The 13,422-nt window shown below is 42.6% G+C and overlaps 1 protein-coding gene across 1 annotated transcript; it reads left to right on the top strand.

Moving 5' to 3' along the window:
• Positions 1–694: 694 nt before the first annotated feature.
• faxcb (failed axon connections homolog, metaxin like GST domain containing b) lies at positions 695–13,167 on the top strand. Its single transcript, XM_071902481.2, has 6 exons — positions 695–954; positions 4,392–4,527; positions 4,758–4,954; positions 9,903–10,120; positions 12,006–12,122; positions 12,848–13,167. The coding sequence occupies exons 1-6, from the start codon at positions 695–697 to the stop codon at positions 13,165–13,167; spliced, it is 1,248 nt and encodes a 415-aa protein (XP_071758582.2).
• The last annotated feature ends 255 nt before the right edge of the window (positions 13,168–13,422 follow it).

Raw genomic sequence — 13,422 nt, forward strand, 5'->3', positions numbered from 1 at the left:
GGAAAGCAGCCATTTGGAAAAAGTGCTGCCTGCCTTCTTTTTAGGCAGGGCAGAGCATTTTCAGTCTCGGAACAATTCACTACTACAACAGCCAGAATGAAACTGAATAAAGTAGTGGTAGAGAAGTTAAAAGCAGTTGATATCAGTTGATGCTCTGTGTTCAAAATGGAGAAAGTATTGGTAGTAAGAAATGGCTGTAGTTGTCACTGATTTGTGCTACTTTCCATGTGACAGGTGGACAGTAGTAGCTTGTCACTATAGAAACAAACCCACTTTCCTTAACGGAACAAAATGCAGCTGAAGCAGTACGAATACAGCAAACGCGCCCTAAGTATTGGGGTGTACAGAACAACGAAAACTAATATCAGATTATCATATCAGATTAAGAACTTAACATAAAATACGGTAGTATGTTCGTCATTAAGGGCTTTATTGTGAAAATCTGGACCGGAAGTCTTCTTGTACGCTGACTCGCTTGACACTGATCTTCAAAGCCTGCGGAGGAAAGCGAGCTGGGTGCGGGGCATCATCCTGGAGTTGGGGGAGACGAGGATGTGCAGCCTCCTCCTTACGTCTATCTGGAAAATAAACACACCGTCGCCATGCCGTAGACCCACCGCCGGGGCATTTTGATGAAGCCGAAAGGGGGCTGCAGGAGGGAGGAAGCGGGGGGGCTCTAACGGAGGGAGGGAGGATGTACTGGGGTGCTGGCTTCGCCTCTTCCCGGCCGTGTGTGGTTGAGCTCGGGCGGAATCACAGCCTGCCCCTCGGGCTGTGCGGCGCCGACCAGCACCAGTCTTTGTATGGCTATATCATCGCCTTCCCTTTGCAGGACTACGGCGGGATCATGTCGGCTCTGGGCTCGGACTCCTGGTGGAAGAAGACCCTCTACATCACCGGGGGGGCCCTGCTGGCCGCTGCAGCCTATCTACTGCATGAGCTGCTCGCTATCAGGTAGGTAATGTAGACTCGAGTCTGTGTGGTACTGTGGGTCTGCTTGATCACCTGCATCATCATCTGTTGGGTTTTGTATTCACACAGCTGTGGGTTAGATGGCAAATCAAACCCACGCCGACAGTCAGTGATTGATTCCTGTCATTGGGATGGGCTGTCATAAAACTATTTACTAATCGGCCTGTAGGGTTTAATTTCTATGTAGATCTCGCGATTGTTGATGAGGTTTCGGCCCTATATTTTCCTCCTTCCAAGGACACGAGACTAGGTGGAGAAAAAAAAACACTGAATCACGCGTCTGCTCGCGTGTGCCAGGTCCCGTGGTGCCTCCGCCGGCACCTGAGTGGAAATAAATGAAGCGCTACTGTGGCGCTGCGGCTTCAGAGCGACCTTTACTGAACCGCCGTGAGACAGACAGCTGCTGCCTCGATGTGTTTGCATTAAAAAAAAAAAAAAACACGCCTACATTTCCAGCTATACCTTCTAATGCAAGCGGATGAATCAGGGAATGAGATTTGATTAATCTTTGATGCAAAAAATGATTAGATCGGGACTATTAGTGCAGTGAATGCGTGCTCGTCAGTTGAGGGTTATTTTGGGTTAGGCCAGTACCAGAGTAAGTACATCCTGTAACAGTGGCCTGCTAGTTTCTGCTTTCACTCCCCCTTCCCCCTCCCTCCCTCTCTCTCTCCGTCCCTCTCTCTCTCTCCCTCTCTCCCTCTCTATGATAATCTGTGTAACCTTGCATTTCGTGCGGAAACATTGCTGAATCACGTGTAGGCTACTGAGGCTGGACCTGCAGCCCGCCAGCATCATCTGTTAGGGCCATGTGATGTGTTGGTATTGGCAGCAGTCATGCCACAGTAGGCAGTCTTTAGGCTCTGTGTCCGTCCATGACAGATAATTCATGTTTCGGAGAGCTCTTTGTACCTTAGGCACACCTACAGGGGGATTTCAGAAGGCTTTTGCAAGAACATGATATATTATAGGACAGTTTCAGCACCATAATGCAGTGAACAGCAACATACAGAGACATTTTCTAACAGTTTCAGCCAAGACAGTGGACAGAGACATTATAGGACGGTTTTAGCACCGTGTTATAGTGAACAGCAGCATACAGAGACATTGCGGGACATTTCAGCACCACAGTACAGTGGACAGCGACACTAGGAGGAGCGTGATACTTCTTGTTCCTGAGGCACTTCCTTAAAAAACTCGACACCAAAATGTAAGATCTGAATAAGCTCAGTGATATGTAGTGGTACATAAAAATATTTTAGTGATCATCATAAGGCAAACAACCACCACTGTATACACAAATCAATAATACTTCCAGAAAAGCATGCTTTTTTACTGTAAAAGACCCACTTTTCATATAACTTACATCATACTACTTACAATGTATACTACTATGCATTTAGACCATAAAGATTTCTGTCAGCCTAAAAAAAAGATGGGTAAACTGAGTTTAGGTGGGTTTATCATGGGATATATTATTCATAAAATGATCTTAGATAAGGCGTAGAGTAAGTATGGGTTTGCCATCCCCCTGTACAGTTATGTTCAATTATTCAAACTTAAAGATATGTGTCAGTGTCGGTCACCGCCGGAGAGATGCTCAAAGATTGCAGACCAGCCACAAAACCTGACCTTCCTTCCTGCCTGCAAAAAGGAAGCTGGGGCGAGTCAATAAAACTCCTTTCACCACTTCCTATGTGCTGCACAAATACCAGCTTATGCCCTCATACATTAGGATCAGGGTCCCACAGGTTTGACATGATAGTTAAAAATAAAGTAAATCCTATTCTATTAAGCTGACATACAAGTTCTAGTTAGGCCATGGTTAAGTGTTATGGAAATGAAAATAAACCTGGGCATAAATGAAGTTTCCATGATTTTATTGTGGCCACTAGATCGGATTGACAATGTAAATCAGATTTAGAGTTTTTCAAAACTGTCGTCTGTTTTGTGCCTCTTCTGATATCTTTTTAAAGTACCATCTTATCTCATCTCATCCTACAGTGTGTTCGCTTAAAGCTGGAGCAGTGTGACTACATGTTTTGTCAGTTTTTCTGATTTAAACAGAGACACTTAATGCCCACTCAGCTCAGTGGGCATCATGAGACAGAGGAGCAGTATCAACAAAATCCTCCGCAAATGCTCAATTCAAATAGTTAGATAGCGCCAATCAAGACAAAACCAACCTCATCGTGATTGTTGGTTCTAAAAGGTTGCTCCCCAATTGTTTTACTTCAAAGCACAAATCCACCCTAAAACAGTTTAACATTGTTAAAAAACAGCTATTGGCAATGTACTTAACGTAACGTATTTTTCTTATTCCCATGGGTAACGGCACAGGATTAGGTACACATGTAGGTCTCTGTGCAAAATGATTGTTTGAGAGTTAATGAAGTGAAGCCCGCTGAGGCGCTGAGAATATGTAGGTGTGTATGAGTGTAGGGAGCGTTTGAAAACAGAGCTCAGGGAGGCAGAGACCGTCCTTGCTGTGTCATCATGCTATAATAAGCCACAGGTGAGAGCCTTTCCTCCCAGGAAGGTTTCTAAGAGCCTCAAACTGAAACAGAGGACAGAGTTAGAGTTAGGCAGCTGGGTTGGAGGACAGCAGACTCTATGTGGAAGCAGAGTAGTGTTTGGTATTTATCTCACTGCACCGGCTGACCTAGAAAACAGGTAATAGTGCTGGTCCGTCCAAGGCAGACTTCTGGCAATTTTACCTGTTTATTGAAGGATGATACTGGTGTTTTTTATTTTAGGTTTGTGCCAGTTGTCTTGGTTGCCCCACTCCTTTCCATTATTCCTGGTGTCTGCACACAGTCAGCGAAGTCGGGATGTCAGGGTTTGTTTTCCTTACAAGAAGCCATTTGCTGTCATTAATTCCTCATACAGTTAAAAAACTACGTCCACAGACTTGATAATTGCCTGAAGTAGATAATCCATCACAGTAAACACAAAGCCTTAATTTGGTTTTGTCAAAGTTTTCTGTTTTATTGTTATTTAATTGTTATTTGTTGTTATTTAATTAGTTGAGTGTTTTCATATCAACGCTGCATTACGTTCCGCTCTGCTTACTGTCAATCACCTGACACCCACAGGAAGGAATGGAAGTCTAAGCCAGGAAATAATCCCTCACAAACACGTCACCTCACACACTTTGTTGTCACATGCTTCTCTTTTTATTTAGGGAGTTGTTGTTAGCCGGGACAGCAGTTAATTTTAAGATAGGTTTGACACTGGAAAGTTTGTATATTCAAAACAACGAAAAATGAGTAAATGTTGAAAAACCTAATCACATACAGTATGGGTTGCTGGAGGGAATGAAAACTAGACGTAGACAGAAGTAAATGAGCTACAACTCTAAATGACACTGGTGTTCTCCTTTAAGGATTTTGTTTTGTCTCTGTGTGTGTGTGTTTTAGGAAAGAGCAGGAGTTGGACTCTAAAGATGCCATCATCCTCCACCAGTTCTCCAGGCCAAAGAATGGCGTGCCCAGCCTCTCACCCTTCTGCCTCAAAATAGAGACTTACCTGCGCATGGTGGACCTGCCCTACCAGGTGAAACTCAATGGACTCTGCTTCAGTGTTTGTCATAGAGCTACAGGAGATCACTCTTAACAAGTTGTTCATTTATGTTATTTTTTTTATTTTTGTAGGAGAAAGAAAGTTGTTTAGATCTCGACAAGCCATTGGCATGTTTACCTACAGCAACAAACGCTCTTTTTGTCCTGAACACGTACGTAGAAGCCTACACCTTCTCCCACTGATCCGTCTCCCTCCCTCTGCAGAACTACTTTGATGGGAAGCTGTCGCCGCAGGGCAAGATGCCCTGGATCGAGTACAACCACCAGCAGGTTTCAGGGTCGGAGTTCATCGTGGACTTCCTGGAGGAGAAGCTGGGCGTCAACCTCAACAAGAACCTCACCCCCGAGGAGAGAGCTGTGTCCCGCGCCGTCACCAAGATGGTGGAGGAACACCTCTACTGGTGAGTGTCTCATCCCACTGTCGGTCCTTACAGTAACACCACGCCCTCTCATTTAGCCACTTAGAATACACAGCATTGCATTTGTTTCTTTGGCAAGCTAGTATGAACTTGGACTATTCACAGATTTCAGTGGGTTAAGACATTTCCTCTGTGATTTCATTGGAAGACCCATATCATGAACCCTTTGTGATTTTAGTGGCAAAATAGTATTTAGACATCCAGTGATCTCTAATGATTCATCTCAACATCATTCATCAGTATCATCAGCATCTAATAATCTCAATGGCAAACCATATCATGAGCCTACATTGCTTTTATTTAAAGAACAATGTATTATCTTAAAATTATTTTAACAGCTAAAAGAATTATGCTTCTAGTGATTTTGATTCTTAGATTTTTATTTTATTTCAGTGTTACACATCCTAGCACACCCTGCCTGTATGGGATTACAGGATTAATGATGCCAGTTCAAAACAAATTCCCTTTGGGGCGACTTGGATTCTATTCTATTCTATTCTATTCTATTCTATTCTATTCTATTCATTACACGACTTTGACCAACTGTATTCTGAGCATCAGTATTCTGTCACCAGCCTTCCTCTGCTCTGGTGAGTCACTGCAGAAAGACACTGCTGCTAGGAAATCATTCAGCACTCCTCCTGCTCCCAGAGCGACACAGGGTGTTTTCCATTACCTAAAAGCTCTATCCATCATCACCCCCCCCTCCACACACACACACACACACACACACACACACACCCTGATCTAACGCTGTTCGATCCAGCTGTATCAACATGATGTCGCCTATTCCCCTCTGTTGATTGATCTCTGGATAGCTTCAAGAGACATTTTGAGTCAAACCATTGGATCTTCACATGTAAGGCTTTTAGGTTTTTTCATGTGAAAGAAAATGAAGGAGCAGCTGAGGATGTGATATGTGTAAACTCTCTCTCTTCCTGGAGTGGTGGAAAATTGCGTAACTGGGAGACAGAGGCAGGTTTGTTTACCATGTGTGCGTAGTGAGCGGTGAATTTCATAACAATTCTGAAGTCATTCATGAAACCTGCATCTCCCCTCCCTCTCTCTCCTTGGCTCACCTCCTTTCTCTCCTTTCTCTGCCCCCCCTCACATCCTGCGCTATGTTTAGACCCTCATACAGGCCTATTGATTGAATAATTTATGTCAGGAAAGGGCAGTGTGGCGGCTTGTTGCTCTTTGTGTGGCCAGTTGCAGGCTGGCAGCAGCACTAAGGCAGGGTGAGATCATACACACAGCGTTTCAGACCCATCAATTTGCTTGATTGATATTGCCATAACAACGGTCGCAGGAAATTGAGGAGGTGGCAACCATGGCAACTGCCTTATGCCCATTTTCTACCACATCTCTCCGTGCACTTAAATGATTAGTTTGCTAGAGATTATGGTCAACAGAGGAGAAATAGCCTTGCAAAGACCCTGAATAAGAATAAGTGGGTAAAGACAATGAATGAATGAATCAATCAATTAATGAATCAATCAATGAATTATACATGACGATAAAATCATGCTTACAGCACTTACATCCAGTCAACATCTATCAAAAGCAGGACCTGGCTTGTCTAGTGGTGTATTTACTTTGATTCTTTTCTTTGGAAACTACAACAAAGCACTTTACAAAGGATAAAAAAAAGTCATCAACAGCAAAATCAGCAGCAAAGGCAATAAAAACAAGGTCAGAAATATAAAAGCAAGGCAAGAGTCATAAAAGGGAGGTCAAAAAACAATAAAAGGTAATTTGCATAAAAACAAAAAAAAAAGTCTATGAGAGAAAAATGAAAATTAGTTTTAAGAAGTGATTTAAAAGATGATACTGATTTAAATTGTATTTACCCTCTCAAATGATATTTGCTTGTTGGCCTTTTCTTAGACCTCAAAATCCTTTGGCCTTTCTAGTGTTCACAAGATATTTTTTGACTGTATGAGATCCACTATTATTAGGCTAAGGTCTTTTAGTATTTGAGCTTTTTGTATATGAACAACTCTTTGCTGAACCTGTAAAGGACAGCAGATCCTCTGAGGACAGCAGATCATGTAACAGGACAGGAAGGAGCGTGTGGCCGCTGGACAGTCACCAGAGATGTAGGCCAGATGCTTTTATTCAGTTTCCCTGCAGCGACCAGTCACACACAGTCACACAGCAGACTGTAGACTGGAGACAGAGGGTCTGGGCTCAGACAAGAGGTCCCACTCTCTCACAGTCATACAACACCCTGGGTTAGTTTCTACTGGCACAACTATCGCTTGGGGCTCCCGGGCTTTCAGCATGTTAAGGCTAATAGGTTTTTCCGCTAATGAGGGTAATAATGTGGTGTGGAAAAATGCAACTGTACAGGAATATAGCAGCATAATCTTGTTAGTGTCTGCACTCACCAGGAGCTGTATGACAGGCTGGCTGCACAGAGACTACACACCGAATAGGGACACTTCCTCTTTTCATGAAGTCCACTGATGAGGTGAATCCAGGAAAAAGCCATTATCCCTTATTGAATCTATACCAATCACAGAGGAGGAGGAGATAAACAGAAGCAGATGAGTTAAAGTATTATTAAGCTTTGAGACAATTGAGATGTGATTGGTGGAAAAGGGGCTGCAACTCCCTAATGTTAGATACATTATGTACATTCAGTGTAGCTATTGGACAGCCTCCTCAGGAGTCCCTTTTTTTGCCCTAACAGACACACAGGACTGTGACGGTCTACTGCTATGAAACAGCTCTCTGATTGGTTCATTTGCCTTCTGAGCTCACCTTTTTCTAACCCAAGCAAGAGGGAATCTGCATTCTGCTATTTTCTCCCAAACCCTGAATTTGTCAATAAATGAACGGTTCAACAAAGGAAGCATGCAATGCAGCAATGAGTGGATTTCTTTTATTCATCCGGTTTTTAACCCAGCACCTTAATTGAATGTCTCGGATGGGCGCACAGTCACCTTGCCTCCTCTAACCTGTTCCTGCATGAGCAGCCGGCTCCCAGACCCTGAGCGTTTCCTCATGTATAACAACAACCTGACAGATTGAAGGGTAAATATACGATGCTGGCTCCTGGCAGTGAGCTGAGAGCAGTATAGCTGATGAACGGTCAAGGAGACGCAGGCAGGAGGAAGCGGTGCTGTACAGTTATCGATCAGGCGCAGGCTAGCTGCCAATAGACATAAAGCTTGTTTGGTAATAGGGCAGTGGGGCTGTCTGTTATTTTTCTCACCACATCACTACACCATGGATCTGTTCAGAAGGCTGTAACCTCATTCTTTTTTTCAGAATTGGAATTGGGTTCAATTCAGTATCCTTGAACTTTCTACTGTAGGTTTTACAGAGAAGCGCAGTTAAAATATCAAATGCAAACGCTTTACACGATTTACATTACAGGACAGAGCATCAGTACAATTTTTATGTGTCTCCAACTTGATAGCATCTGGGTAGATGCTATAAAACACGTGAACTTGGTCCCACTAGCCTGCTGCCTGTTGGCAGATGGTGTACGACCTCACCACCAGGACCACGGCTTAATGAAAGTGATAAACATATGTTTCATGTTTTCTCAAGAACAAGAGCCTACTGCCAGTTGGCGATGCTGTAACATACAGGAGATTTGTAGATTTTAGACAGCATGTGTGCAGAAACAGTCCTCACTGGTAACATCTGTGTATGTTTCAACATATAAATGTAAACATAGTGTGGGTAGATGTACTATAATGTGTAAGTATTGCATATGTTTGCAGGACGATAGCATGATACCAGTAACTTAGTGAATATGCTGTGTGATAGCCTACTGCCAATTAAATAAGGGATGGAACTTGTATTAGCCTGTTGGTGTGTAAATAGTATTTTTTGCCCTCATTCATATAAAATTGTTGGCAGCCAAATAGATCTGCTGGGCGAGGGATGTAAATCTTACGTTACATTTCTGGAGATGTGTGTGCAGAGCAACAACCTACTGCTGATGGATACCAGAACTTTTATGTTTTTCACAACAATAGCCTTCTGCAGCGTCTGTGGATGCATCCTGAATTGAGTGTGTGTAGTGTATATATCTTTATGAAAATGCAGTATATATTTAGAATAATAACCTTTATTCACATAACACTTTTCAGAACAAAGTCTTTACAAAGGAGTATCATTACATAAAAGCCAATCTGTAAAATTGAGTTTTAACAAGTAATTTAAGAGAAGATACAGATTTAGCAGCCTAAGCTGTTTTGGCAGGTTGATCCAGAGTGTAGCAGCCTCGATGGCAAAGAACTGATCACAGCTAGTTTTTAATCTAGACTTTGGAGCAGCCAATAGGAACCTCTTGTCCCACCACCATGGCAGATGGTATGCGGGACATTGCAGTATGTTGTCATGGTGGCATCTGTCTGTCTGTCTGTCTGTGTGTAGATACATCCTTAACTCAGTAACAATAGATGATAGAAACTTCATACCTACACCACAGGATACCCCTATAGAGTAGATGATCTGGTTAAATTTAGTAGCACCTTGCTGCATAAATTTTAAGGAAAAATGAATAAGGAAAAACTGATTTCTTGAAGCTACTATAAATCCTTAATGCTTTTAGATACGGTGTTCATCTTAATCCTGTCCATGTGTTTTGTAAAGACAAGTATGTTGACATAGAAATATTTGGTAATGAATGCATTACTTAGCTTAATTGATGACATCATTAGCATAGCTGGTTATGTTCAATATGTCATGGTGATTATGGCGGGACATTAGGCAGCTCAAGTGCGTCTTGTTAAGCTAGACTCCTCGAGGACCTCAGGCTGTGATCCGGCTAATATGGCTAATAATTAAAAGCTCTGTAATATAGATTGATGCCAGCTGCATCCATGCCTTAAAAGTGACAATTCTGAAGCTAACAGTGTAAAGATGCTGAATTGGTAGTGATGTGATGTCTGTTTGGTGTGTTCTCCAGGACGATAGCCTACTGCCAGTGGGTGGACAATCTGGAGGAAACCCAGAAGCTGCTGGCGATGAGCGGCCCGCTGAGCGACACGCTCAAGTGGCTGCTGAGCCACCTGAACGGCAGCATGGTGCGCAGGGAGATGTACGGCCACGGCATCGGACGCTTCTCCAAGGAGGAGGTGTACGCCCTGATGGAGAAGGACATGAGGACGCTGGCCACCCTGCTGGGTATGGAGGGGAGAGGGAGTGTGTGGGTGTATGTGTGTGTGTGTGTGTGTGTTTGTGTAGATCTGAAGTGAAATTGCACAAGTGCTAGATGAGCTTTCTCGCCTTCTTTTCCAAACCTTTACCATTGCCAGAATTGGGTAGGTTACTGTTAAAAATGTTTTCCATTACAGTTACTAGTTACCTCATCATAGTTCTAGATCGCTTTGCCACATTTGAGGTATAAAGTTACAGATCAGAAAGTGAAAAATTACAGGAAAAAAGTTCTGAAAACTACAGACACAAATTTTCTTTGGTGCCACATTTTCTGAAGATGTAGAACACCTGCCAGGCTGCCACTATTTAAATGGCCTTGTGAGTTTCTGGCTTTCACTTTAAAGGTATTCCCACTTTAAAGGTATTCTTTTTTTAGGTAGCATAGGTAGCATACGGCTACATTTAGTTTTTGTATTCAGAATACATACGAATACACATTCCTCCCTCCTCATACACAAACAAAATGTGGCCTTTCAGAATATGACTAAATACATATAGCTATTTCAAAATATGATATATTTATGTACTGTATACTGTATCCCGGGAGGAGGAAACATGTTTTAAAATTCCTTCATATATGGTGCAAATATTTATAATACACACACACCAAAGATTTGTTTTTATATATGTCAGTACAAAATGTGTGTGTGTGAATGAAAAGAGGGAAAGGTTTGGAAGTAAGGCACAGGGATAAAATATCTGAGTGAGACGTCAACAAGCAGTCAGATGCTGCAGAGAGAAATAATTTGCATCGATCTGTTTGCATCATTGTAATGGATGGCCGGTAGTTGTAAAATGGAAAGCTTCTCCCTGACAGAATGCATCAGTACTTTCTGTACCAACATCATCATTTCAGCAGATGGTTGCACCGTGTGCTGTTCCAGACCTAAGTGCCAAAAGAGTGAATGTAAAAAGTTTTAGTGCTGCTGAAAGTGCAGCTGTTCCAGCTCAAGATGAAATTAGTTTGTGATGTATTATAATCTCTAAAGGGGCAAAGAAAGATTATTGATTTTAGTGTAAGTCATCTTTAAGGTCAGAAAAGAGTTTAATACCAACGATTTGTACTTGGCCTTACTTCAGAATTCTGTATTATCTATATCTGTATTAGTAACCACTGTAGGATACATATGTTGTTCTCAGTGTTTATAGCTGATTCCATCATAGATTTGTTGGAGTTAACGTGTGACTTTGTAATGTGTTAAAGTAGATTCACTTAGATTACTTATTTGTGGTAACTAGTAACTCCATGTTGGTTTTTCAATTATTGTAATCTGTTATTAGTTACTTTTTGAAATTAGAATGTTGTTGCTTTTATTTTTCTTTCATATTGTTTCATTTTTGTTCAAGCAAATTAGTCCCAATAGTATTTAATGTGCAAGTGTAGACTGTGCAGGTGTTTTTTCTGATTTTAAGGACTACCAGCCTTCTCTTACGCACTTACGCTTCCATTGTTTTTGAGTACATTTTTTTTTTAAAAGGAGAAAAAAGCGAAAATCCCATGGCATCTTGTGCAGACTGCATGCTGCTAATAGAAAAAACACAATCTATGTAATTGAGATTTGTTTACTGTTTTAAAAACAGAGCGATAGTCTTGCATTGCATTTTAAAACAATAATCAAGAACGCAGCAGCACAAGCCATATTGCTACGACAACTTTGTAATGCATCTAGTTACTTTTAAGTAGCTAATTCCTTTTAAAAGTAACTCACTTATAGTTTTTTAACTGTCTGCTCTTTCCTATTCGGATAGAGGTCTAGAAAACATTTGGCCGGGTGAAGGGGGGATGAGGGAGGGGTCCACTCTTCTAAACACCATAAATGCAGTATTGCTGTTTCTCCTCTGTGTCCTCTAGGAGATAAGAAGTACTTCATGGGTACTAAGATATCAACATTAGATGCCACAGTGTTTGGGCATCTAGCCCAGGCCATGTGGACTCTGCCTGGCACACGACCAGAGCAGCTCATCAAAGGTCAGTGGATGTGTTCGCTATTCCTGCCTACATGCACATCAGTGTATATAAGTACAGCTGAATACTGTAGTGAACATGTAAACATCACATATTTATCCTTTTTTGTTTTGTTTTATTTTGAGCTATAATATTCCCACCTACTTATGTAAGCATAATTCTGCCTATTTTGTTTTACTAGAGCATTTATTCCCTTTTTTTCTCTAGCTGGCTTGTCACAGAAGTATTTGTCTGTTCCGCCCACTAGATGGCAACAATATACTGCTGCAATGCAGTGTTACTGACACAGGCTTTGATTCTTGGTTTCATCATGTCCTCCCAAGACACTATTTAGAGCGGGGAACACTGGAGTCTCTTTTGTTCTCAAAGTGAGAAAAATGGAAATCAAAGAGTGAACATGAAATTGGAGCTTGTAATGTCAAAAATCAAGTTCATCATGCCCCTTCGCTGTCGTCAGGTTGATACTTCATTTTTGATGAAAGAACTCATAGTAAAGGGAAAAGAACACATAAAACGTCTCAAAATGTATCCCCAGTGTGTCTTCTGCCTCCTCCTCAAACTCACAGTGTCAGTAACTAGTTTGAAAAGCCTTTTTTTCTGTCGCTGTGCTGAATGATCTCATAGCAACTGAAGTGCTCACTCATTGTAATGCCTCCAGCTGGTGTTACCCGCGTATGTAAATGAGCGCACAGTAAGTGTGAACCTGCTGTGTGTGTTGTTGTCAACAGGTGAGCTGATCAACCTGGCCATGTTCTGTGAGCGGATGCGGAGGCGGTTCTGGCCCGAGTGGTTCGTGGAGGTGGAGGATCTTTATTATGACGGAGACAGCGAGAGCAGCTCCGGCGGCTCGCCCACCGGCCTGCTGGACTTCGGCCTGTTCTCCAGGACTGACACTCTGGACGACAGCGACTCCGGCAGCCGCTCGGCCGCGGGCACGCACGCGCACTCCCCCGACTCGGACCACTCGCTCTTCGACTCGGACGTGGGCACGGGCTCCGATAACGACATTCAGCTTAAGGAGGAAACGATTCCGGACCTGGATGTTTGAAGTGAGAATGGCCGGGATCGGCTGACAGAGTCAGACTGACAGAAAGCTGAGCCGGTCAGCGCTTCGGGCTGCTGTTGGTTTTGCTTAACGAATATGGATGGGACACACTGGCTGTTCCACCGGTCCGGACAGCAGCTCTCACTGATGAAGAAACTATTCCAACTTCTCCATCCCATGACAGAATTCAATATCCTAACGATGTAACTGTGCGTAACTGTCTGATGGACAAACTGGGTATTTATATGCAGAGCATAT

The sequence above is a fragment of the Centroberyx gerrardi genome, chromosome 12 (genome assembly GCF_048128805.1).
Source record: "Centroberyx gerrardi isolate f3 chromosome 12, fCenGer3.hap1.cur.20231027, whole genome shotgun sequence".
In the NCBI taxonomy this organism is placed as follows: domain Eukaryota; kingdom Metazoa; phylum Chordata; class Actinopteri; order Beryciformes; family Berycidae; genus Centroberyx; species Centroberyx gerrardi.

Excerpts from the sequence above, each read along its gene's own strand:
- faxcb (XM_071902481.2), top strand. The coding sequence starts at position 695 with ATGTACTGGGGTGCTGGCTTCGCCTCTTCCCGGCCGTGTGTGGTTGAG. Across the intron at positions 955-4,391 it reads CATGAGCTGCTCGCTATCAG|GAAAGAGCAGGAGTTGGACT; the intron begins GTAGGTAATGTA and ends TGTGTGTTTTAG. Across the intron at positions 4,528-4,757 it reads TGGTGGACCTGCCCTACCAG|AACTACTTTGATGGGAAGCT; the intron begins GTGAAACTCAAT and ends CTCCCTCTGCAG.